The sequence below is a fragment of the Leptodactylus fuscus genome, chromosome 4, assembly GCF_031893055.1.
Source record: "Leptodactylus fuscus isolate aLepFus1 chromosome 4, aLepFus1.hap2, whole genome shotgun sequence".
Taxonomy (NCBI): domain Eukaryota; kingdom Metazoa; phylum Chordata; class Amphibia; order Anura; family Leptodactylidae; genus Leptodactylus; species Leptodactylus fuscus.
Window position 1 is genome coordinate 174,072,426 of NC_134268.1, and position 26,088 is coordinate 174,098,513.

At 42.2% G+C, this 26,088-nt stretch overlaps 1 protein-coding gene across 2 annotated transcripts in view; it reads left to right on the forward strand.

Annotated features, from left to right (window-relative positions):
- Positions 1 to 26,088, forward strand: part of TBC1D5 (TBC1 domain family member 5) — a 438,516-nt gene that overhangs the window by 196,057 nt on the left and 216,371 nt on the right. For both annotated transcript variants that reach the window (XM_075271425.1, XM_075271426.1), the window contains exon 5: positions 12,172 to 12,238. In XM_075271425.1, coding sequence (XP_075127526.1) covers positions 12,172 to 12,238 — 67 coding nt within the window. The remainder of the gene's footprint in view (positions 1 to 12,171; positions 12,239 to 26,088) is intronic.

Here is a 26,088-nt window from a genome sequence, read left to right on the forward strand (position 1 = left end):
GTTAGTCCTCCAGAAGTTTAAAGGCGAGACATAAATGCTGCAGTTTGGCTGTGGCAGAAACTCACAGTCGTGGTGTTTTACAAATTCTGCAACTGCTGTGGAAAAATTGCAATGCATTGCCGCTACGGTTTTTCCCGCAGCGCTTTTTTTGCTGCAGGTTGCTACGTGGGGCCTTAACCTAAAGGAGTTTTCCAGGCTAAACATTTCGATGACCTATCCTACAAATAGTTAACTAATATCAGATCTATGGGAGTATTACAGTCAACACCCTCTATCAATCATTTGTTCTTAGCAACTGATACACAGAGAATAGAGCAGGAAGCAGAAAGCGCTGTTCTCAGTGTAGTGGTGGAAATGAGTAACTGCAGCTTAGGTCCTGTTCAAGGGATTGAGAGCTGATCTGCACTAACTTTATCTGGTCACTACACAGAGCACAGAACTGTGTCTGAGAACAGCAATGGAGGAGTGTCTGGTATCGGACTCCTAACATTCTCATATTGATGACCTATAGACCTGTCCTTAGGGCAATATAATATCGATGACTTATCCTAAGGGCAGGTCATAAATTTCATAGTCCCAGAAAAAACTTTATGGATTTACATTTTTTAAAACTTTTTTTTATCAACTGTATTTTTTTTTATTAAGTTTTACAGTATACGGAAGAAATTATACGGCACTTGTACAAACAGGATAAGTAATAAAAATGATGAGAAACATGTCATAGATTCAACATATAAGTGGATTTGATACTTTTAAGGTAATCGCTTAAAAAAAAAAAAAAAAACCTGTAAAATGTTTATTGGAATTTCTAGTGGTAGCTTTGTATAAAATACTGTGAGATTTCCATGGTTAGGAAGCACATTTAAATACTCCAGTTTTGCTGAGGGGTCTAATAGGAGACACTAGACTGTGCAGTTCATGGTAGTCTGAAGTCTGTGAATGAGATGTGTATTAGATTCCATGCACCCCAAAGCCATCTATAGAGGGAGGTAAAGAGTCTCCCATTCTCTCCAGTGGAAAACCCCTTAAAGAGGACCTTTCACCTCCTCCACCAACTGTGCTGTAGAGTAGCACTTATTAAATGATGTAAAAACTTGGACTTGGCAGAGGTGAGGAAAGGTCTGCTTAAAGAAGACCTTTCACCTCCTGGGGCACATGCAGTTTTATATACTGCTAGAAAGCAGACAGATCGGCTTTCTTGTTCTGTGCCCCCAGTGAAGAGCTATCGGTGCGGGTACTGTGGCTCTTCAATGTCAGAAGGGCGTTTCTGACAGTCAGTCAGGAACGTTGTTCCTCACAGTAGCGTCTATTGAGCTGTACTGTGAAAGAGGTGAGGAAAGCCCCCCTTCCCTTCCTAATAGTATTCATCCATAGTTCTTCACCGCTCTGTGTCATGGCTGGGCGGTAAGCTATTGTGAGGAAGGGGGACTGACTGTCAGAAACGCCCTTCTGACGGTGAAGAGCTACGGTACCGGCACTGATAGCTCTTCACTGGGGGCACAGAACCTGAAAGCCGATATTACACCGCATGCTCCCCAGGAGTTGAAAGGTCCTCTTTAAAGTTACATTAAGCATTTTATTACTCTGATAATTTTATTTTACCTGTTACCTCATTTGTGAATCTTTGAGGATGATGTGCTAGATGTCTTATAGAATATATTCATATAACACAATAATACCAATTAATTCTCTGTCAAAGATACAAATATGAGGAACAATGTAGTGGCTTCCAGATATAGCAAGATTAAGGCTAAAGCCCCATGTAGCCGGCCGCAGCAAAAAAGTGCAGGAAAAACTGCAGCGGCAACGTATTGTGATTTTTCCCACTGCACTGTTCATAGAAAGTCCACAGAGGTTTCTTCTGCAGACTTTCTGCTTCCAATCCATTATACCTATAGGGAAACTGCCGGTGTTTCTGTAAGGTATAATTGCCATGTTACGATTTCCAAAGCCATGGCAATTTTGGAACTCGCAGCGCTTCTGCTACATATATTTTTTGCAATGTGTGGATGGGGTTTGCTATCCGCTTTGTAAAATGCCGTGTTTTTCCCCCCAGATCCAAATCATGGCGTTTATATCATGTGGCGCCCCGACCTCAATCACATTATTAGAAGGTCTATTTAGAGGTCTATTGTATATCTATGTATTTGGAAGCACTGTCTGTATAGTATAATAACGGGGATACTTTTCTATTCTAATTCTGATCATCCTTAACAGTGGCCAAATAATGTTTTTGTTTTTTTGGGGTTTTTTTGTGTGTTTTTTTTTTTATGTGTTTTTTTTTTTTATATATATAGAAGATGTTAAAAACCTACCATACAAATAAATAAGCCTCCCTAAAACGAGCACCCTATCCATGTCTCTGTATTGTTGATTAGAAAACACAAAGCCGCTCTTCCCTCCGAGATTCCTCATTCATTTGTTACTTAATGGCAAGACCTCACATTCTTCTTGAAATTGGCTGCGTGCAAACGGGGTGCCGTACGAATGCAAATGCACAATGCCTTTTCTTATATACCTTTTATTTGTCAGAGTTTGTTATCTTTCAAAACAATAAAGAGAGCCCGGACTCATCTATGCTAAAATTAAGAATTTATAACTATATGGAACAGATGTTTTCATAAACATTTGCTATAATTAATTTCAACTAGGGATTGAAGGAACAAAGCCATTTTTTTCCTCTTGAAAACTTTATTGCTATTTCCCCACACACCAAACTGAATTCTTCACTTTAATATTGTTAATGAAACAAAATTACTATTCAATTTTGTTTTCATTGCAAGAAACAAAATCTTAATAGGTGCACAAACCATTTAGACACAGATATATAAAAGTCGCAGCATAAAGCATTACATCCAGAAATGTAAAACAAAAGATAAGTCTCTGCGGCGTTCACTACACCGTGTTTATTATTTATACCCACCCCTTTTAGGCGGCGGTTTTTGGGGTCACGGATTGATTCTGTTCTTAGTTTGGCTTGATATGGTCATTACACATTTGGGTGATTTGTCGCACATCTAAACCCATCTGTAATCGACGCTTAATAGAACGTTCCTATTTTTTTTGGCTTGTTTCACGATTCCATGACCGACCACTGTTTTACTTACATCTTATGTTTTTGTGTGTGCACATTCTTTTCTGCTATGTGTTATGTAGCATGGGGGCTTTGATGCTGTCGGCATCACTAGAAGTTATGGGCTTAAATTCCAGAAGATAATTATTTAGTCTTTGAACTTGCGGTTGTGAAGAGACCAACCGCAGAGAATTCGGAGCAACCTGTGGGACTGCTAGTGAACTACAGGAATCAGCATGTCCCTTACTATGACTTGATGTAGTGAATGTAGCATAATAGAATTATTCTGTAATAGAATATTAGTTCATATATTCATAGGGTTTGTTTCCTCTTTGCTGCAAAAGTAGCTTCCTGTCTTATGGGAAGGCTTTATATAAGATTTTGCTTTGTCTGGGGGAATTTCTTTCCCAGTCATCCAGAAGAGCATTTGTGAGGTCAGTTACTGATGTTGGCCAAGAGGACCTGGCTTACAATCTCCATTTTAGGTCATTCCAAAGGTGTCCGTTGGGGTTAAGTTCAGGCCTTTGTGCAGAGCCAGTGAAGTTCTTCCACAACAAAACTTCCCAATCATTCCTTTAGGGGCCTTGCTTTGTGCACTGGGGTACAGTCTTGCTGGAAGAGAAAAGGGCATTCCCAAAACTGTCCTCATAAAGTTGCAAGTTGTCCCAAGTGTCTTGGTAGGCTGGAGCACTAATATTTCCCTTCACTAAAACTAAGGCTGCTTAAACCCATTATATTTCAGACAGTAACACCTTTCAGACCCTGGACTATAACAGGTCTCTTTAGAGTTGCAGAAATTACAGACCACAGGACTGAGCTTCTGTATACATTTGAAGATCCTAAAGATAGGTTTTGCTTACCCTCCAGCACTCCATTACCTGCCTTATTTCCCATTGCCTTTCAGCAAATACTAGGATTGCCACTTTTTCTTTATTTTTGGATAAATGTTTATTTCCTCCGCTTCTTTTTAATCACTATCTTAGTGTTCATTTTTCACTGTGCACCTTCTTGATGTTTTTCTATTAAAGCTTTTTTTAAAAAAATTGCAGTTAAAAAAAGTCAGATGGCCATATAGTGGCTGACCAATGTGAGGATGTCATTGTTCATACAAAAGATCCCACCATGAACATTAACAAATAAGTTACCTTCTCAGTTTAGTTGTTAAAAAGTAAAAAAAATAAAAAAAATCTTGGAGATGATATGCCATAAGCAGGCGATCATGCCATACACTGTCATTTTAGGCCAACAATCAGCCAAAGTATCCAGTATGACCAATCTGCCATCGGTTAGCCGAAAACGACCATTAGCAGCATGTACATGTCACAATGTCAGAAAGCTGCCTATTTCAGCCAATGAATATTTAATGTGTGGCCGGCCTAAGAGTCATAGACCAACCCCTGAAAAACATCCTCATATCACATTATTCCTGCTCCAAAGAGTTTCTATCACCTTCACCATAACTATGCTCACAACACTGGTATAGTACCCCCATTCTCAGAATCGGCAATTTATCCTTTTATCAATTTTTTTTTTTTATGAAAAAACTTGGAACGGGAGTCTATCACCTCCTCTGAATGTATTCAGCTGCCATCATCGCATTACAGTGATAAATAATATACCTTTGTTATGCATGTTGCAGGAAGTGGTAGGGGTCTGAACGGCAAGCGCAGTGCTCCAGGAAGCTGAAGGCCCGTCCTCTGTGCACCAGCTGTCTCATTTGCATAAGACTTCTAAGATATTTTGTCCAAATCTATGAAAATGGCATACATAAAAGTTTGATGTTTATCACTGTAACCTGCTCTGTAACATAGCGGTGACAGTTTAGTATACTTGGTGTAGACTCCCTTTAAGGGTGCAGACTAGTTTCGAAAATAAAGGCAAATGTATTTAATGACCTTTTCAGATAAGCCATCAGCAGCATATTGGTGGGGATTTGACTCTCAGCACCCCGGCTGAACAGCTGATATCAGCCATGTTCCTAGCACTACACAGTGTACAGAGCTGACAGCAGGGTGTAATGGCAGTGACTACTGCCGCTCAGGTCCCATACAAAAGCTGTTTTTGGTTGAAGCACGTTATGGGCTTGTCTATAGCACTGAATGGAGATGTGAGGGTCAGCCTCTTTCGTATGTCTCGCAGGTGCTAGTACACATGTTTTTAGTGTATATTTTTACATAACCAGCTCTTGGGCTTTTTCTAGTCTATAATCTGTGATAAAAAAAAAAAGTCTGCTTCCGAGAACCAGTTATTAGCTCACACAAGTCTTTCCATAATTGTCATTAATTTCTCCTATTGTACTGTAGTTCTATAATTAACTTGCTCTGTAATTAGAACTACCTTGTATACCTCTGGAAAGTATAAAGAATATACCAAAATATTGGTGCAGTATGTGGGTAAAGCAGCATTTAAGGCCAATTCATTTAATTTGCAGCAAGCTAATATTTATGTGTAAAACACTCCTACAATATAGAACATGCCGCAAGCATATTTTCACTCCGGGAGGCGTACAGCTGCCATAAAACCTAAAAATCACCAGAACTAACCTGTCCTGTTATTTTAACCCTTTAATATCATAGTGAGAAGATGGCTGTATCTGCAGGACCCACTCCTTATCACTTCATTAACGTGTCTTGCCAGAAAGAATTAGCGCTGGATTAAAGTTTATTGAAAAACCATGGGGGCATAGACTTAAATACGTAACATATGTACCAAAAACACCCATGTCCCAAGTGACTAAGGCCTGGTTCACATCTGTGTTCGGTAGTCTGTTTGGTGAGTCCACTTGGGGACTCCCTGAATGGAATACCGAACAAATTAAAAAGCGGTGAGCAATGAAAGCACACAGACCCCATAGACTAATGGGGTCCGTGTCATTTCATTACTCACTGCTTTTTAATGTGTTTGGTATTCCATTTGGGGGGCTCCTCAAGTAGACTTCCTGAACGGAATACCGAACGCAGATGAGAACCAGGCCTAAGGAGCAAAATATATCAACAAGTAGGGCAAGGATTAGTGGCGTAACTACCGGGGTAGCAGCAGGACATTAGGGGCCCAGCGACAGCCGCTACCGCTGCCGATTTTTTTTTCTTAATAGGCCATTACCGGCTGCACTTACTACAGCTGGTAACAGGCCCTATTTACTTACCGATCCTGGCAGGGGTCCGTAAGTGACGCCACAGGCCCCACAAACACAGGGCCTTCATCCTGGGTCATGTGACGTCCCGGACGTCATTAAAGATGGCTGACACCACCAAGGAGTGCAGCGGAGTCAGGGATAGGTAAGTAACAGTGTTTTTTATGTTGGTATCCCCCCTCAGTCTGAAAAGAGTCTGAAAGTCTGAAAAGACCCCAGAGTATAATAATTGTTCATGGGTGTCCACTATGGGGCATAATACTGTGTGCAGGGTCCTCTATGGGGCATAATACTGTGTCCAGGGGCCACTATGGGGCATAATACTGTGTGCAGGGTCCTCTATGGGGCATAATACTGTGTCCAGGGGCCACTATGGGGCATAATACTGTGTGCAGGGTCCTCTATGGGGCATAATACTGTGTGCAGGGACCACTATGGGGCATAATACTGTGTGCAGTGGCCACTATGGGGCATAATACTGTGTGCAGGAGCCACTATGGGGCATAATACTGTGTGCAGGGGCCACTATGGGGCATAATACGGTGTGCAGGGGCCACTATTGGGTATTATACTGTGTGCAGGGTCCTCTATGGGGCATAATACTGTGTGCAGGGACCACTATGGGGCATAATACTGTGTGCAGGGGCCACTATTGGGTATTATACTGTGTGCAGGGTCCTCTATGGGGCATAATACTGTGTGCAGGGACCACTATGGGGCATAATACTGTGTGCAGTGGCCACTATGGGGCATAATACTGTGTGCAGTGGCCACTATGGGGCATAATACTGTGTGCAGGAGCCACTATGACGCATAATACTGTGTGCAGGAGCCACTATGGAGCATAATACTGTGTGCAGGGGCCACTATGGGGTGTAATAATGTGTGCAGGGGCCACTATGGGGCATAATACTGTGTGCAGGAGCCACTATGGGGCATAATAGAGTGTGCAGGAGTGGGAGAGGAGGCGTCGGGAAGGGGGTGGGATCCATGTCAAAAATTTGCTATGGGGCCCGCAATTCCTGGTTACGCCACTGGCAAGGATACAATGTATGTATTCAAATGTTTTGTATCCTTGAGTATGTGAGACTTTTTTCTAATTTTGCTACTTAGTCATTGGAACATGGGCGCTTTTATATGTTGTTTATCACAGTGGCTTTTACATATCTTATGTAACACAGTAGGTTTTAATCCTCCACAATCTTATGGTGAATTCTATTGCACTTGAAATTTTCATTCTTTTTAAGTTTGTGTCCCCCTGGTTTTTCAATAAACTTTAATGCTACTCCAATTCTTTCTGGTGTGCATCTTATGAGACGTGCTTTTTCTTTTTTTCATTTTTGTATGAATAATATAAATGACTTGACGCCCCCGGATGATTTTCCTATTGAGTTATTTTGTGTGGTGCCCATCTGGGGTATTTTTTTTTTCTAGTTACTGCAATTACAGATACAGCTGATGGACAAGAATGGCACTTTCTGAACAAAAAGACCCTTTTTCAGACATCTTGGGCAACCCCTTTAAGGATATTCCATAAAAGATGCTCAGTGACTATGCTTAGTGGTGACTAGCAAAGATTGTAAATGGGACTCTGGACTATTATAAAGGCTGAAACAGTAAGAGATATGTAATAGGTTGTCTGGCAGGACTATTGCATTGTATTATGCTATCAAGCTCATTGGAATCTGAGTAAAATGTAAAATGAAGTGTAAGAAATGTTATAAAATACTAAAAAACAAAAAGAATGCCTTATGTAAGAAAATTTTATATATATATATATATATATATATATATATATATACACTCTATAATTGTTATTGCTGCATATGTAACATCCATAACTCTAAAATTATTGTATTTCACCTGCGCAGTGAACACAGTAAATACATTTCTGTTCATAATTACATAGTAGATGGGGTTGGATGAAGACATTAGTCCATCAAGTCCAACCTATAACCCTACAATCCCCTACTACAGTGTTGATCCAGAGGAAGGCAAAAAAAAAAACCATGAGGGTTTCATGAACAGAAATTGACTGAAAAGTGATCAAAACTCATATATTTCAAAATAGTACCATTGAAAATGTGAGCTCATCCATTAAAAAGTAAATCCTACAGAACAAATGTAACATTATTTATTAGTGACGTATGTGACATCATCGGTTCCTTTTTTGTGCCACTGATTGACCTTAGTGATCATGTGCTGTGCAGAATTTCCGCCAGTTAAGGCATAGTGCAGCGGACCTTATAGTGGCAGCAGACATCATAGCATTGGAGACAAGTGAGCAGGATTTTCTTTTTTTTTCTTTTTTTTTTAAGCATTTCAAATTTCCCAGCCCCGTCCCTGAGTCATGAAATTCTCGGACAACCCCTTTAACTCCTTTTAGGCGTAAATGCTGCGGTTTTTCATTCCCTTTAAGGTGGATGGGATTCTAGTGATGCCATACACACATTGCAGAAAAATACCTGCAGCTGAAATAAGATTTCCAAAACCGTTGCATTTTTGGAAATCACAGCGTTTCAGCTATACGTACGGAAATGCCGGCAGTGTCCATGTTTGTATAATTTAAATTATTAGTCCACAGAAGAGAACTTTGTGAACTTTCTGTGAAAAGCACCATTGGTAAAACCGCAATGTGATTCCAGCACTCTTTTTCGCTGCCGCCTGCTTCATGGGGCCTTAGCCATACCGGAGATTTGGAACACTGTATTTATAATACATTTAATAACATTTTAATAAATTATTCAGCAGAGATTGTTGAAACTAAAATGACAAGGTGTTAAAAGTTGGACTTTCACTTTAAGAAAGGTATCCTGCACACTCTTTACTATTGGTGCTAGGAAAGCTATATAGCCAGATACTCTCTGCTAATTTTGGAGATGTTCGGCTACTGCTCCGGTGCAGAAGTGATTTAAGTTAAGCAAAGAAAAAAGCATTTATGTGGCTTTTATATTGATTTAGTGTCGCCCATTTATATATTACCCATAAATTAAATTACATCTTGTTTCCTAATGAGAATATTGCGGCATGTATGGGATTAGGTTGTGCAAATGCTTCAAAATGATTCCTCACATAAATCTCCGGCATAAATCTAGAAGCAACCAAATCACGCATTCCAATAAAATTCACATATTCCCCCAATAAAAGCCTATTTTCAGATATTAGAAGACAATTTGCCATTTGTTTTATAGCTTCCATGTTTTCCATATTGAACGCATTTGTTTTCAGAAAAACCAAACCCGCAGCTGTATCCTTACTCCAGTCTGTTGTCAAACTTAATCAACCTCTCGTTTTAGTTATAGGCTAAAATGTTTTCTATTAAATAATGCGGAAATCTGATTGTGTCAGTATTGCAGGGCATTAATCTCGCCGTAATTCCCTGTCTTTCACACATCCCACTTGGAAATGCCATGGGGTATAAGCTAAATAACAGAAAATACACATTTTTAAGACAATTACGTGTTCTATAAGGCTATTAATACACAGATGTAACAAGATTCATTACTCTTTCTTGGGTTTGGGTAATACGTTGGAACTATATTAGAATTTATTATGTCAACATTATTAGTCTCCGTTTTCAGTTTTAATTTTTATGTCTGTTGACTGCTTCATGCCCCATGCTTGTTCTTTTAAAGAACTTAACCCCAAAATGTAAAAATGGCCATATGTCGGTAGGTAAGTGAGAAGCTAAAGCGATATACAAAGTTTGGTAATTATATTTCTTCTATATACAGAGATATTGATTACTAGCTAGGGTTCACACTACCATTGCTGTCTGTTGAGAAGGTGTCCATTTAAAAAAAACCAAAAAAAAAAAAAAACCAGACACCTATCATAAGACACAAACTGTGACAGTAACTGATGGCTATCAGTTACTTTCTGTTATATTTCCATTGCCAATAGACCTCAATGTTAAAAAAAACAAAATAAAAAACAATTACTATCCGTTTTTTCAAATGGACAGAAAAGTCCTGTATGTAGGATTTTTTTGTCCACTTGAAAAAACAGACATGGTTGTAAACAGACATTAAAGGACCCAGGATAAAATCCCATTGAATGAATGGAAATTGCAAACGGACCAGCTAGTGTCCGTTGCTAAAATCTTGTACAGACAATAGCCACGGACACTGCTGAGTGGACACCAACGGTAGTGTGAATGCCCCCTTATTCTCTTTAGTAGCCATTTTTGCAAATGTTGTCAGCCACATTGGTTCTTCTCTGAGTTGCTTGTTGGTAACGGCATACAATGCCTGCTAACAGAATGAGAGATCATTTTTAATTTATTTATTTATTTTGTATTAAAGGAATTTTAGTATTGGTAAAACTCATTGTTAACTAAGCATATATTTGCATAGCCTTTAGAAAGGATATTCCAGTCACTGAGCACTGTCTGCTGTGTATACACAGGGAGTATGCTGCTGATGACTCATTAACCTCCCTGCTCTCACCTCCCCCTGTGTACACACAGCACACAGTGCTCAGTGAACTTCCAGAGTGCACCTTGCTGGCTAATCAGCATATCAATAAAAGCGGGCTAATTCAAAAACAGTTGAGAGGATTAACATACAAAAGGTATGTCTGGAATAGCCTTGCTAAAGGCTATGCAAATATATGCTTAGTTAAAAATGAGTTTTACCAATGATAGAGCCCCTATAAAGTTTTCATATTAGAAAATAATTAGTAAAGCCATGTAAGGATACGTGTTATATCAAGGAAATAAAAGTAAAGAATAAATGAAAACAGCGAAAAACAGAATCACTTTATATGCTAATGGACACATGATACAATAACAAAAAGTTGAATTACTCATTTATCAATAGTTTTGCTGCCTGTGAGAAAGAAGTATCTAATGATAGAGTATATGGGGTGCCCAATTTAAAAACTAGTACAGTTTGTGATCATCCCCAGAGGGTAGGAGAGATGGTGTCCACAGAGCAATAGAAGAAGTAATGGGTCCACGACCAGTTGTTATTAATTTTAGCCCGATCATTCATTTGAGCAGCAAACATTCTTTCCAAGGCACACAAGATTTGGACAGTATTCTGCAATTATAAAATAGTTTTATTAGTACAGGCATTCATTGTCCTTGCAGTTAGAATGATATGTCCCAGTGAATAATGGTGGGCATGTGGAATTGGACAAACAGAGGCAGTTAGGTTTATTAGTGATTTGGGAACTTACATTGTTTGAGATTAGAACAAAAGTATCCTCCCAGGGGGTCCTAATAATTGGGCACTCCCACCAAACCTGTTGTCACACAAAGATGGCCACCACATCCAATCAGAAGAATATTCATGTCTTTGTACGTAAAGAAGCCAGTGTTACCAAATTTGTCTGTTGTAACTTCCATTTTAGTAGTTTGTAGCCAATTTTTTAATTTTCACAGTCATTCTCTTTTACAGGGGACCTGACAGCTTTCCTGATATGTCTTTTTTTGGTAAATAATTTTTTAGAACTCTGTGTTTTATCGTTCTTCTGCTATTCCTCCAAGAAATTTATGAATAAATTAACAAGTGGGTTTACCAGTTGGGGGTGTTCTTACAGCCTGACACTATCCGGGTATGTCACATTGGTAAGTGTGTGTGGTCAGCTGGTAGAGAGTCTGTGGTTTTTTTTTTGTTTGTTTGTTTGTTTTAAAAAAAGGATGCAAACACCCAGTTGTCAATTTACTCACACAATTATAGGAGGAATAACAGAGGAACATCACAATGCAGAGTCATAAGAAAAGTTGCTGTAGAATCATAAGCAATGCAAGTACAATATTTAGTAAAACATATCAAAAGTCATTTATTTGGAATGGAAATGTTATGAAGTCACTTTAGGTTACTATATATGCAGAAACTACTTTTTCCAAAAAGTTTAGCTTGACTTAGTGCCATTGTTTTGGATTCATTAAAAAGCATACTGTATAAGTGGTTATTTTTATTAATGAATAGCCCTTCATTGTATCTTTTTTCTATTATAGGAGCGTCTGTAGATGATAAAAAGCCTCAAGCAACTTCAAGTTCAGAACACATCTTCATATCATACAGGTATTTATTTCATTAAATGTTTTTTTTATTAAAAAATCTAGGGAGGAATATGCAAATCTGTCTTCCAAGCTGTAAATAGGGAGACAGTGCCTCTGTTATGCTGCCCTCTATAGGAAACACCCTGAACATCATGCCCCCGACTTTCCCAGAAGCCTTTACTGCATAATGTGGGATTTTTACCAAGTCAGTTTCTCAGCTATGGACGTCCGTTTCGATCTGGTTGGACCTCGTCAGCGCAGCTTAGAGAGAACTGACTTGGTAGAAGTGAGAGACTGAGAGACCAGATTATGGGGATAATGTCACTCCTTAAGGAGAGACCACCTATTAGGTGTGTGGAGACTTATACAGCCATAGTCGCTCCACTGTAAAGCTTCTGGGAAAGTCGGGCACAATGTTCAGGGTTCTTCCTATAGAGGGCAGCATAACAGAGGCACTGTCTCCCTATTCACATCTTGGGAGACAGATTTGCATATTCCTCCCATGATCCCTTTCAGTGCAGCGACTATGGCTGTGTAAGACTCCACACACCTAATAGGTGGTCTCGCCTTAAGGAGTGACATTATCCCCATAAAAAATCTAGGAAATACTGAAGAGTTGATGGAATTTGCTAGGGCTGCAACGGATGTAACTTCAGTGGTTATCGTGGGTCAGGAAGTGGCAAAGGCACTTGTCTATACTTAGACAAGTTAGAGACTGAACACAGATAAGGTGTACAAGAAGGGAGCCAGAAGGTTATTCTTCTTAGGGCTGTGAGGATTGTTCGAAACCTTTTATCAATCTGTGTTTGCAGGGACCCTATCACAGGGCGGTGTCTTTGAGGGGGGGGGGGGGACGTCAGAACGAGAGATGCTAGAAATATTGCTAAACTGATTAAAAGTGCTTACTTGGTAGTTTGGCCATTAGCTCGACAGATGGTAGGTCAGTCTGTGAAAGAAGACCTTCCAAAGCCATCATTGGCAATCCTTTGCACTCCCTACTACTCTGTTGTACTCACAACCTAGCAAAGTTCTTTCAGTGATCGGTTCATACAGCTGAGCTGTGGAAAGGAAAGGCTTAGAAGGTGATTTATTCCCTCTGTGATCTCATTTTCTGGCAACACATTAAACAGTTAGGTATGGTTCTCTGTCCTTATACTGATTGCATGTACCACTAACCTATCATATTAATAAGTAAGATGTATGCTACTGACTATTGCTATCAACATGGCTACCACAATGTGGTACTACTACTACCTACTGCTACGTATCATGTTGTATTGTTGCTTCTTAATGCTATGTATCCTATAACTAGTGTGCACAATATGGAGCCATCAAACTGTCTAATTTCACATCAATAAAGTATCCTATTCTATTATCTAGGGACTTAAATGCTTAAAAGATCAGATTCTGAATGTTATGAATCTTCGTTTTCCATTCTGGGTCATGCGATTAGCCCCTGACTCCCTGTTACTTTGCATGGCATACGTTGTGGGAGATGGCAAGCTCACCCGTTGCAATAGTAAAGCTAGTCTACCATCTTTTTTGTGCAGTGGTAGAAAAGGGATCTAGCATCACTATTACAATAAGTAAATCTTCCAGCCTCCACATGTGTAAATCCTACTTGGGAAACTAAGGGAGTCATCTGCTGATAATGTCACTTGGTAATGGAACCAGGTTCCAAACATTCAGAGCTCAATGTAAATATGTTAAAGGGATTATCCATTAGAGATGAGCGAACACTAAAATGTTCGAGGTTCGAAATTCGATTCGAACAGCCGCTCACTGTTCGAGTGTTCGAATGGGTTTCGAACCCCATTATATTCTATGGGGAACATAAACTCGTTAAGGGGGAAACCCAAATTCGTGTCTGGAGGGTCACCAAGTCCACTATGACACCCCAGGAAATGATACCAACACCCTGGAATGACACTGGGACAGCAGGGGAAGCATGTCTGGGGGCATAAAAGTCACTTTATTTCATGGAAATCCCTGTCAGTTTGCGATTTTCGCAAGCTAACTTTTCCCCATAGAAATGCATTGGCCAGTGCTGATTGGCCAGAGTACGGAACTCGACCAATCAGCGCTGGCTCTGCTGGAGGAGGCGGAGTCTAAGATAGCTCCACACCAGTCTCCATTCAGGTCCGACCTTAGACTCCGCCTCCTCCGGCAGAGCCAGCGCTGATTGGCCGAAGGCTGGCCAATGCATTCCTATGCGAATGCAGACTTAGCAGTGCTGAGTCAGTTTTGCTCAACTACACATCTGATGCACACTCGGCACTGCTACATCAGATGTAGCAATCTGATGTAGCAGAGCCGAGGGTTCACTAGAACCCCTGTGCAAACTCAGTTCACGCTAATAGAATGCATTGGCCAGCGCTGATTGGCCAATGCATTCTATTAGCCCGATGAAGTAGAGCTGAATGTGTGTGCTAAGCACACACATTCAGCACTGCTTCATCACGCCAATACAATGCATTAGCCAGTGCTGATTGGCCAGAGTACGGAATTCGGCCAATCAGCGCTGGCTCTGCTGGAGGAGGCGGAGTCTAAGGTCGGACCTGAATGGAGACTGGTGTGGAGCGATCTTAGACTCCGCCTCCTCCAGCAGAGCCAGCGCTGATTGGCCGAATTCCGTACTCTGGCCAATCAGTGCTGGCCAATGCATTCTATTAGCCCGATGAAGTAGAGCTGAATGTGTGTGCTAAGCACACACATTCAGCACTGCTTCATCACGCCAATACAATGCATTAGCCAGTGCTGATTGGCCAGAGTACGGAATTCGGCCAATCAGCGCTGGCTCTGCTGGAGGAGGCGGAGTCTAAGATAGCTCCACACCAGTCTCCATTCAGGTCCGACCTTAGACTCCGCCTCCTCCGGCAGAGCCAGCGCTGATTGGCCGAAGGCTGGCCAATGCATTCCTATGCGAATGCAGACTTAGCAGTGCTGAGTCAGTTTTGCTCAACTACACATCTGATGCACACTCGGCACTGCTACATCAGATGTAGCAATCTGATGTAGCAGAGCCGAGGGTGCACTAGAACCCCTGTGCAAACTCAGTTCACGCTAATAGAATGCATTGGCCAGCGCTGATTGGCCAATGCATTCTATTAGCCCGATGAAGTAGAGCTGAATGTGTGTGCTAAGCACACACATTCAGCACTGCTTCATCACGCCAATACAATGCATTAGCCAGTGCTGATTGGCCAGAGTACGGAATTCGGCCAATCAGCGCTGGCCAATGCATTCTATTAGCCCGATGAAGTAGAGCTGAATGTGTGTGCTAAGCACACACATTCAGCACTGCTTCATCACGCCAATACAATGCATTAGCCAGTGCTGATTGGCCAGAGTACGGAATTCGGCCAATCAGCGCTGGCTCTGCTGGAGGAGGCGGAGTCTAAGGTCGGACCTGAATGGAGACTGGTGTGGAGCGATCTTAGACTCCGCCTCCTCCAGCAGAGCCAGCGCTGATTGGCCGAATTCCGTACTCTGGCCAATCAGCACTGGCTAATGCATTGTATTGGCGTGATGAAGCAGTGCTGAATGTGTGTGCTTAGCACACACATTCAGCTCTACTTCATCGGGCTAATAGAATGCATTGGCCAGCGCTGATTGGCCGAATTCCGTACTCTGGCCAATCAGTGCTGGCCAATGCATTCTATTAGCTTGATGAAGCAGAGTGTGCACAAGGGTTCAAGCGCACCCTCGGCTCTGATGTAGCAGAGCTGAGGCTGCACAAGGGTTCAAGCGCACCCTCGGCTCTGATGTAGGAGAGCCGAGGGTGCACTTGAACCCTTGTGCACCCTCAGCTCTGCTACATCAGAGCCGAGGGTGCGCTTGAACCCTTGTGCACACTCTGCTTCATCAAGCTAATAGAATGCATTGGCCAGCGCTGATTGGCCAATGTATTCTATTAGCCTGATGAAGTAGAGCTGAATGTGTGTGCTAAGCACACACATTCAGCTCTACTTCATCGGGCTAATAGAATGCATTGGCCAGCGCTGATTGGCCAGAGTACGGAACTCGACCAATCAGCGCTGGCTCTGCTGGAGGAGGCGGAGTCTAAGATCGCTCCACACCAGTCTCCATTCAGGTCCGACCTTAGACTCCGCCTCCTCCAGCAGAGCCAGCGCTGATTGGCCGAATTCCGTACTCTGGCCAATCAGCACTGGCTAATGCATTGTATTGGCGTGATGAAGCAGTGCTGAATGTGTGTGCTTAGCACACACATTCAGCTCTACTTCATCGGGCTAATAGAATGCATTGGCCAATCAGCGCTGGCCAATGCATTCTATTAGCGTGAACTGAGTTTGCACAGGGGTTCTAGTGCACCCTCGGCTCTGCTACATCAGATTGCTACATCTGATGTAGCAGTGCCGAGTGTGCATCAGATGTGTAGTTGAGCAAAACTGACTCAGCACTGCTAAGTCTCTGCATTCGCATAGGAATGCATTGGCCAGCCTTCGGCCAATCAGCGCTGGCTCTGCCGGAGGAGGCGGAGTCTAAGGTCGGACCTGAATGAAGACTGGTGTGGAGCGATCTTAGACTCCGCCTCCTCCAGCAGAGCCAGCGCTGATTGGTCGAGTTCCGTACTCTGGCCAATCAGCGCTGGCCAATGCATTCTATTAGCCCGATGAAGTAGAGCTGAATGTGTGTGCTTAGCACACACATTCAGCTCTACTTCATCAGGCTAATAGAATACATTGGCCAATCAGCGCTGGCCAATGCATTCTATTAGCTTGATGAAGCAGAGTGTGCACAAGGGTTCAAGCGCACCCTCGGCTCTGATGTAGCAGAGCTGAGGGTGCACAAGGGTTCAAGTGCACCCTCGGCTCTCCTACATCAGAGCCGAGGGTGCGCTTGAACCCTTGTGCAGCCTCGGCTCTGCTACATCAGAGCCGAGGGTGCGCTTGAACCCTTGTGCACACTCTGCTTCATCAAGCTAATAGAATGCATTGGCCAGCACTGATTGGCCAGAGTACGGAATTCGGCCAATCAGCGCTGGCCAATGCATCCCTATGGGAAAAAGTTTATCTCACAAAAATCACAATTACACACCCGATAGAGCCCCAAAAAGTTATTTTTAATAACATTCCCCCCTAAATAAAGGTTATCCCTAGCTATCCCTGCCTGTACAGCTATCCCTGTCTCATAGTCACAAAGTTCACATTCTCATATGACCCGGATTTGAAATCCACTATTCGTCTAAAATGGAGGTCACCTGTTTTCGGCAGCCAATGACTTTTTCCAATTTTTTTCAATGCCCCCGGTGTCGTAGTTCCTGTCCCACCTCCCCTGCGCTGTTATTGGTGCAAAAAAGGCGCCAGGGAAGGTGGGAGGGGAATCGAATTTTGGCGCACTTTACCACGTGGTGTTCGATTCGATTCGAACATGGCGAACACCCTGATATCCGATCGAACATGTGTTCGATAGAACACTGTTCGCTCATCTCTATTATCCATCCTTCTAATATTGATGGCCTACCATTGGGATAGGCCATCAATATTAGATCTCTGGGAGTCTGAAAGCCAGAACCCCTTGTATACTAGGAGCCATGCTGTTCGCTCATCATACAATGTGTAGAGGACAGGTAAAGTATTGCAGTAGTGTCCCTGTGAAATCTATGGTACCTAAAACCGTCGCTACACATGCATATTATGGAACTGATTTACAAGGGTAAGTCTAAATGTCATGTACTATTTCTACCATGGATTGTGCCTCAGTTTTGCAGAGATTCCTATGAGGCCATGGACCTCTACTGTACAGTATATACAATGTTACGTTCAGACATGGTGTATCGTATCCACCATGGATTGTGCCTCAATTTTGCAGAGATTCCTATGGGGCCATGGACCTCTACTGTATATACAATGTTACGTTCAGACATGGTGTATCGTATCCACCATGGATTGTGCCTCAATTTTGCAGAGATTCCTATGGGGCCATGGACCTCTACTGTATATACAATGTTGCGTCCAGACATGGTGTATCGTATCCACCATGGATTGTGCCTCAATTTTGCAGAGATTCCTGTGCGGCCATGGACCTCTACTGTAGTTACAGTAATATCTGGCGGAAAATTTAGCACCCAATGGAGCCACACAAGTACCTTTTAGCTTTCGCTGTTGCCCCACAATTAAATAATAAAGGTGCCACTGCCTAGAAAACCTATAAAGGTCAACATAAGGCTGTGTTGATATTTATATCAAAGGTTCCATTAGATGTCTCCATCACATTTTTCGTAGAAAATGAATGGCTGATAAAGTCCTGTAGTTTAATTGAAACCTTATGTTCAATGGGATCCTTTGGGTTTGTTTTGTCTGTCCTATGACCGATCTGTCCCTGTGGGGATTTCAGTTTTACTATTCTTATACCAAAAAAGCAAAATGGACATCCTAACCATGATGTGAACATAGCCTTAGTTCAATGGGGTGGGATAAATCCTGGAACTTCATAGATTCACAGTTTACCTATCTCATTTTACTATTACTTTACTCTACCTTGGCAGGTACGGACTTCCTCTATACCTAGATAGATCAGATATTATCCAACCTGATACACGTCTATCATTTGGTGTCACTTGTGTTCCTGTAGTCTTTGAACCATATTGGTGTGGCAACGTTGTGCCATTTATCACATCATAAATATCCTGTTCTTTTACTCCTCACATTTCCTTTGATCTGAGCAGCCTATTTTATGTATGCCACTCAGAATATTTAAGGTGCAGTTTCACACACAAACATATTGAGCAGATGTTAATTATGAGTTTTATTAGCATCATTAATTCATTCAAACATGGCAAAAAAAAAATCTCTTTTCCAGTCCATCGAATGCATCATTGTCATGACATATTCCGATTTCTTCTCATCAAGTCAGATCATATATTATTGAATGTAAGGGCAGATCTTGTAGGTTTTAGTATATCTGTATACTTTAATTGGAATTCTTTATTTTGCATTTTAACGGTAATTAAGGTACAAGACATACAGATATAACATTTGGAATTCCCCAGGGAATCGAGGTAATGAACATAAAATACCAACAGGGTTCAGAATCATGTCCAACGTTAACCATGAGTAGGCTGAACTCAGGTAATTCAGAAAGGAAACGTAATTAAAAACTAGAGAGACAAAGAAGGGATAAGAGTAGATTACTACCAAGAGGGAAGATGAAGGATAGCGAGTTTGAGAAGAAGTGTGTAATGGGAAGGTAAGAGAAAAGGAAGAAGAAAAAAAAAAAATCAAAAAACAATGGGGGTGGGTATTGAGGGTCGTGTTGGGTGCGGGAACGTCAAGGTAATGTAAGATAAAAGAAGAGAGAGGAAAGAAGAAGAAAGCAAACACCAGGGAGTGGGTGTTGAGAGTCATGTAGAGGTGGGGAGGTCCGAGAAAAGGGAGGGTAGAGGTTAGGGTGCCCAGAGAGTATCAGGAGTGCTGTTGTTGGATCTGGCCCTAGGGGGAATGAGTTCCACTTCAGCTCCCTTTTCCCTTGGTAAAATTCTGAGGGTAAAATATACAGAAGGACCGCGCTACTGGAAGAAATGCTTTCACTTCGAATCACCATAATAATTCCCGACTCCCTCAGTGTTGGAGGTATACACTCTGACCAATAGGTCGGGAAGTGTTGGAGATGACTGGACGATTCCTAGATAGAGGGCCAATTTCAACCAGTGCCCAACTGGTCAAGAAGAAACCAAAGCCGCAGGAATACAGCAGAAATACCTTGGAACTGCCAAAAGTTTCTAGAAACAAGGCCGGGAATTGTTCTCCAAGAAACAAGGCCAAGAAACGTGCCCTTTATCTTGAATAAAGCTGCTTTGTACTCCTACTTATGGTGTACCCAGTGTGTCTGTGAGGAACGCGATTCCCAGCCTTGTTTCTTGGAACTTTTGGCAGTTCCAAGGTATTTCTACTGTTTTCCCTTTACATTGCAGTGTTGTTTAAGTTCAAATATGCCCCTACTTGCAGTGTGTGCACAGGTGTCCTATACATTACACAACCTGAGAGTTACAGCTAGTTCACACGGGGCAAGAGGGGCGAATTTTGGCGCGGAATCCACCTAAAAATCCGCCCCCTCACAATAGAGGTCTATGTAGACCGCTAGTGATCTTTTTTCTGCGAGCAGTTTGTTCCCGCTCATGGAACAAACTTTCTTGAGGTGGACGCTGCGGCAGAAATCGCTGTGGTGCGTCCGCGTCAAAACAATCCCTCCGGACTAGGCCCATTCATTTGGGCCTACTCCGGAGCGGGAAGCCGCGACTGTCGGAAGCCTCGCCAGTCGCATTTTGGTCCTGATTCTGACTTGCTTCACACGTCAAAATTAGGAACAAAATACACGGTCACTAGCCCCGTTTGAACGAGCCCTTAGAGCGTGTACTGCTGCCACACACACACACATGTATACACACGCCTTGTTTACCTCTCTGTCATAGTCTCGAATTTCCTGAGACTTTCGTGGCATAGACACACATGGTGGTCCTCATGTTCACATGAACTGGTTTTGGTAAAGATGTACCAACTCTACAGCTAACAGGCATGGTTGTCTTTCTGTTGTAAAGCTGCATGCAGCAGATAGCCTGTGGCTTGGATCTTTGTATTACTGATATACTAGGTTAACTAGTAGTCTAGTTCTGTGACACGCCATCATTAAACATTTATACCAGTAAGCAGCAGGTGTAAGCAATGTGGGTGAGGGGTCCCATCTTAAATACCACCCAAGGTAGTCCTAGGCTCTGCTGTGCTATATTATTTTCTTTTCCAAATGAAAGGATGTAATTCATAGAGGAGCTATATATTAAAAGCAGATTTTATTTACCACTAGGGTCTCTCCAAGATTCCTCTTAAATACTTAACACAGTACAAGACTAAATTGGAATAATAAATCGTCTTCTTGCATTACACTTTGAAAAATTAATGACCATATGATTATTCTTATAAGTAAAAAAACATTATATTAAAGTTATGTGCTTACCCTTTATGGTAAACCATGGGACTACTGAAGAGAAATCCCATAGTCTGGAAACAATAATCATAGCGATACTTTTTACAGGAATTTGGAACCTCATCTCTTTTACTTTGAAGCCTTCAAAACCTACTATTCCATGTATTCCATTCCCATGTATTCAGATTCATGAAATCAATTCAACACAATATCATGACATGCTAACAAAAGCTTTGAAAGGCCCTAATGCCGCAGCTCACACCCCCAGGTAGCCACATGTATAGGGCAGATGGCATATCTCTTTGTGATAACTTAGTACAAGATCATATTGCTTTTAGAAAAACTGCTTAAATGGGGTTTCCAGGCAAAAATAAAAATATTTATTAAACCAGCCAGGGTTGGTGGGAAAAAAAAAATCATACTCCCTCTTCCCTGGTGCCAGCGCGGTTCGGTCCCCACCGCACTTGACCACTGAGGTCAGTCAGTAGCTTCAGCGGAAGGGATCCAGGGCATCACAGCCAGAGAACACTTGAGAAGACACCAGAGCATTAGGACCAGACCATGCTGGGAGGACACTGGAGCTCTGGAAACAGGTGTCTTTTTTTCTTTTTTTCTTTTTTTTTTTTTTTTTTAAAGCCCCACTTTTCCAAATGCAGCATGTTTAGTTGCAGGTTTTGCTGCAGTTGTTTGAACTTAAGGGAGCCTTCACACGGAGTAAACGTGTGTGTATTTTTGCAAAATACACGTGTAAAAATAAGTCTCCCATTGACTTCAGTGATATTTTTTACACGTGTAAACATATGCCTGTAAAAATATGCCTGTAAAATGTCATTGAAGTCAATGGGAGTCTTATTTTTACAAGTGTATTTTGCAAAAATACACACACGTTTACTCCGTGTGAAGGATCCCTAAGTCGGGAGTGACTTGAAAAGGAATGGAAAATATAAAACGTTCTGGTCTCTGTCATACATGTCCACTTGGGGACCTGAAAACGAAGATACTGTCCATTTAAAAAGCAGTTACTCGCGGAAACCCACAGACCACATAGACTATAATTAGAGATGAGCGAACAGTGTTCTATCGAACACATGTTCGATCGGATATCAGGCTGTTCGATGTGTTCGATTCGAATCGAACATCACGTGGCAAACTGCAAAAAAATTTGATTCCCCTCCCACCTTCCCTGGCGCTTTTTTTGCACCAATAACAGCGCAGGGGAGGTGGGACAGGAACTACGACACCGGAGGCATAAAAAAAAATCGGAAAAAGTCATTGGCTGCCGAAATCAGGTGACCTCCATTTTAGACGAATAGTGGATTTCAAATCCGGGTCATATGAGAATGTGAACTTTGTGACTAAGAGACAGGGATAGCTGTACAGGCAGGGATAGCTAGGGATAACCTTTATTTAGGGGGGAATGTTATTAAAAATAACTTTTTGGGGCTCTATCGGGTGTGTAATTGTGATTTTTGTGACATAAACTTTTTTCCCATAGGAATGCATTGGACAGCGCTGATTGACCAGAGTACGGAATTCGACCAATCAGCGCTGGCTCTGCTGGAGGAGGCGGAGTCTAAGATCGCTCCACACCAGTCTCCATTCAGGTCCGACCTTAGACACCGCCTCCTCCGGCAGAGCCAGCGCTGATTGGCCGAAGGCTGGCCAATGCATTCCTATCAGCGCTGGCTCTGCCGGAGGAGGCGGTGTCTAAGGTCGGACCTGAATGGAGACTGGTGTGGAGCGATCTTAGACTCCGCCTCCTCCAGCAGAGCCAGCGCTGATTGGTCGAGTTCCGTACTCTGGCCAATCAGCGCTGGCCAATGCATTCCTATGGGAATGCGGAGACTTAGCAGTGCTGAGCCAGTTCTGCTGAACTACACCATGTGCCGGTCAGCCCATCTGATATAGCAGAGCCGAGTGTGCACACTCGGCTCTGCTACATCTGATGTAGCAGAGCTTGCTACTGCAGAGACTTAGCAGTGCTGAGCCAGTGCTGCTCAACTACACCGTGTGCCGGTCAGCCCATCTGATATAGCAGAGCCGAGTGTGCATAAGGGTTCTAGTGCACCCTCGGCTCTGCTACATCTGATGCACACTCGGCACACAGTGTAGTTGAGCAGAACTGGCTCAGCACTGCTAAGTCTCTGCATTCCCATAGGAATGCATTGGCCAGCCTTCGGCCAATCAGCGCTGGCTCTGCCGGAGGAGGCAGAGTCTAGGGTCGGACCTGAATGGAGACTGGTGTGGAGCGATCTTAGACTCCGCCTCCTCCAGCAGAGCCAGCGCTGATTGGTCGAATTCCGTACTCTGGCCAATCAGCGCTGGCCAATGCATTCCTATGGGGAAAAGTTAGCTTGCGAAAATCGCAAGCTGACAGGGATTTCCATGAAATAAAGTGACTTTTATGCCCCCAGACATGCTTCCCCTGCTGTCCCAGTGTCATTCCAGGGTGTTGGTATAATTTCCTGGGGTGTCATAGTGGACTTGGTGACCCTCCAGACACGGATTTGGGTTTCCCCCTTAACGAGTATATGTTCCCCATAGACTATAATGGGGTTCGAAACCCGTTCGAACACTCGAACAGTGAGCGGCTGTTCGAATCGAATTTCGAACCTTGAACATTTTAGTGTTCGCTCATCTCTAACTATAATGCAACGTGGGGTCTTAGCCTAATGGGTGTCTGTCACTAGAAATGAGCATTTCAGTTTAGCCACACAGATTAGGTTTGTCAATATACAAATGATCTCTTTGGAGCAATGATAGTGTTGTCACTTGCCTCTTTAACGCCCTTTAACTTGTGGCACATATATATGAAGATGTCCAAACATGGATGATTACGGAAGGAAGTACATGCTTATGTTCACCTGAACCCAGTATACTTGGTATGGAGGAGTTGACTATTGACGTGAATATTTAATTGGTAGACTTTTGGCCTTAGCATTTAGTTATGATGATGCACAGATGTAGAGGAGAAGTTGTCAGCCTGTAGTCATAGATCCCTAAATTGATTCAGTAGAACTGTGGGGGGGTCCAGGCTTTATAGCTACATGAAACCTGTCTTTGACAGAGGCCCCATGTTGTGGAAACGCAGCTTTTTTTTTTGTTGTTGCAGATTTTGCTGTTGTTTTTTTAGCTAAAGGTCTGCTCTCCATATTTTAGAAATGTAGAGAGACACCAGCATATGCATGCACCATTGGACCAGAGCTGGTGCACTGCGATCCATGGCTTTGCTAGATACAGATGTAGCAAACTTTACAACCACACGTAACATGTAAGCAACATAATGCAATTCTTTTCTACAAATTTTGTTATCTTTGATAAGACTTCACACTGCGGCAAGAATTCAAGCTCACTCTGCTTTTTCTGTAATAGTGCGATGTATATTACCATATAGATGACTTAATATTTGTCCATTTTTGGGTGTTTCTACAGGTCCAAAGTGGCCTCTTGATGTTTTAAAACCAAATTATTTTCCATCAACAACTTGTTATTGCTCAGATAATACTAAATCATGGTGATATACCATATATAAGGAAAATGCGTTTTATTCAGCTTCTTCCTCTGTGGCAGTATAAATGTTTTAGGATATACTGTATGGCCAAAATGTTCTATGCCATACAGCAAAATCCTAGAACAATTATCCTGCCACGGAGGAAGAAGCTGAATAAGACGCATATCTAGTCCTTATATTGTAAAGCCATGATATATGTATTAGTTATATACGGTACTGTATGTGTGGGCAGTGAGCCTTGACTTGCATCACATATACACTGGAGGTAAGACAATAGATACAATATAGCAGCGTTCCTCAAGATATGTGTGAGTTCCCGTCATTCTTCTGCATTATTGTACTTCATTTTTTCCTTGATTACTCCTTTTTAATCAAGACGGAGCCGCACATTAATAATTCAAAACTTTTGACTCCTTTTTCTACTATGAAACAAGTTGCAATCATTTAGATCACTTTTATGTATAGAGCTATTACTACACATTCTTGGTGAATGCCTCACTAAAAAGCCTTTTTATATAATGATTGTTAGAGATTTACAATCCCCACAAGGGAACGCGAACAAAGGAGAGATTAAAGTGTTATTCAAAAGAGTATTAAACATTGTTTGTTGATATCTAATTTGGGATTTTCTCAAGTAGATAGGACAATGTTAATGTCTTCATTAGTAAGTGCACAGAGCCGGCGAGTTAAAAGGTATTTCCTAACTCGGGATCAGATTGTGTAATAAGATCTACATGTACGTAATAAAGCCATATTCTGTACCGGCAGGTAACCTATGTTAGTGGGTTAGGAGTCAGAAGTCCAGCTAAAGGTATTCCATTGACCTCAGGCCAGAGGCCTTCACAAGGGAACATCCCACAGGATTCTACTTCTGGCGTTTTGGTGTGGGATGACTCCATGTACAGTAGTTGAACCACTCTAGTTTTCATTTCAGGTACACGAACAGCTCAGTGTTGCATTGATTTGGTTGTGGAAACTCTCCAGACTGTCCCAGGAGCAGTTTTTGAACAGGGCAATGCCAGGCTGTATATTCATGCTTCTATGAGCAGCCTGCATGGCCTAAACATTCTACCAGTGCCTGTGTCCTCTCCATTCCCATCAAGCACTTCTGGGAAGTCATTGGTCGGCAATTACTTAGGGAACCTCCAGCAGCCAGTCTTGATGACCTGCGTGTTCAAGTGCATATTAGTAACTTCATTGATAACATGCCAAGGCATGTATGTACTTGTATTTCTGCTCTTAGGCCCGGTTCACACCTGTGTTCAGTATTCGGGAAGTCTGTTTTTGGACCCCCAAACGGAAACCTATACACATTAAAAAGTGGTTAGCTACAAAGCCACACAGACCCCATTGACTATAATAGGGTCCTTGTGGTTTCCGCACAAAACATACCATAGCAAAAAATATCACAGCACTTCATG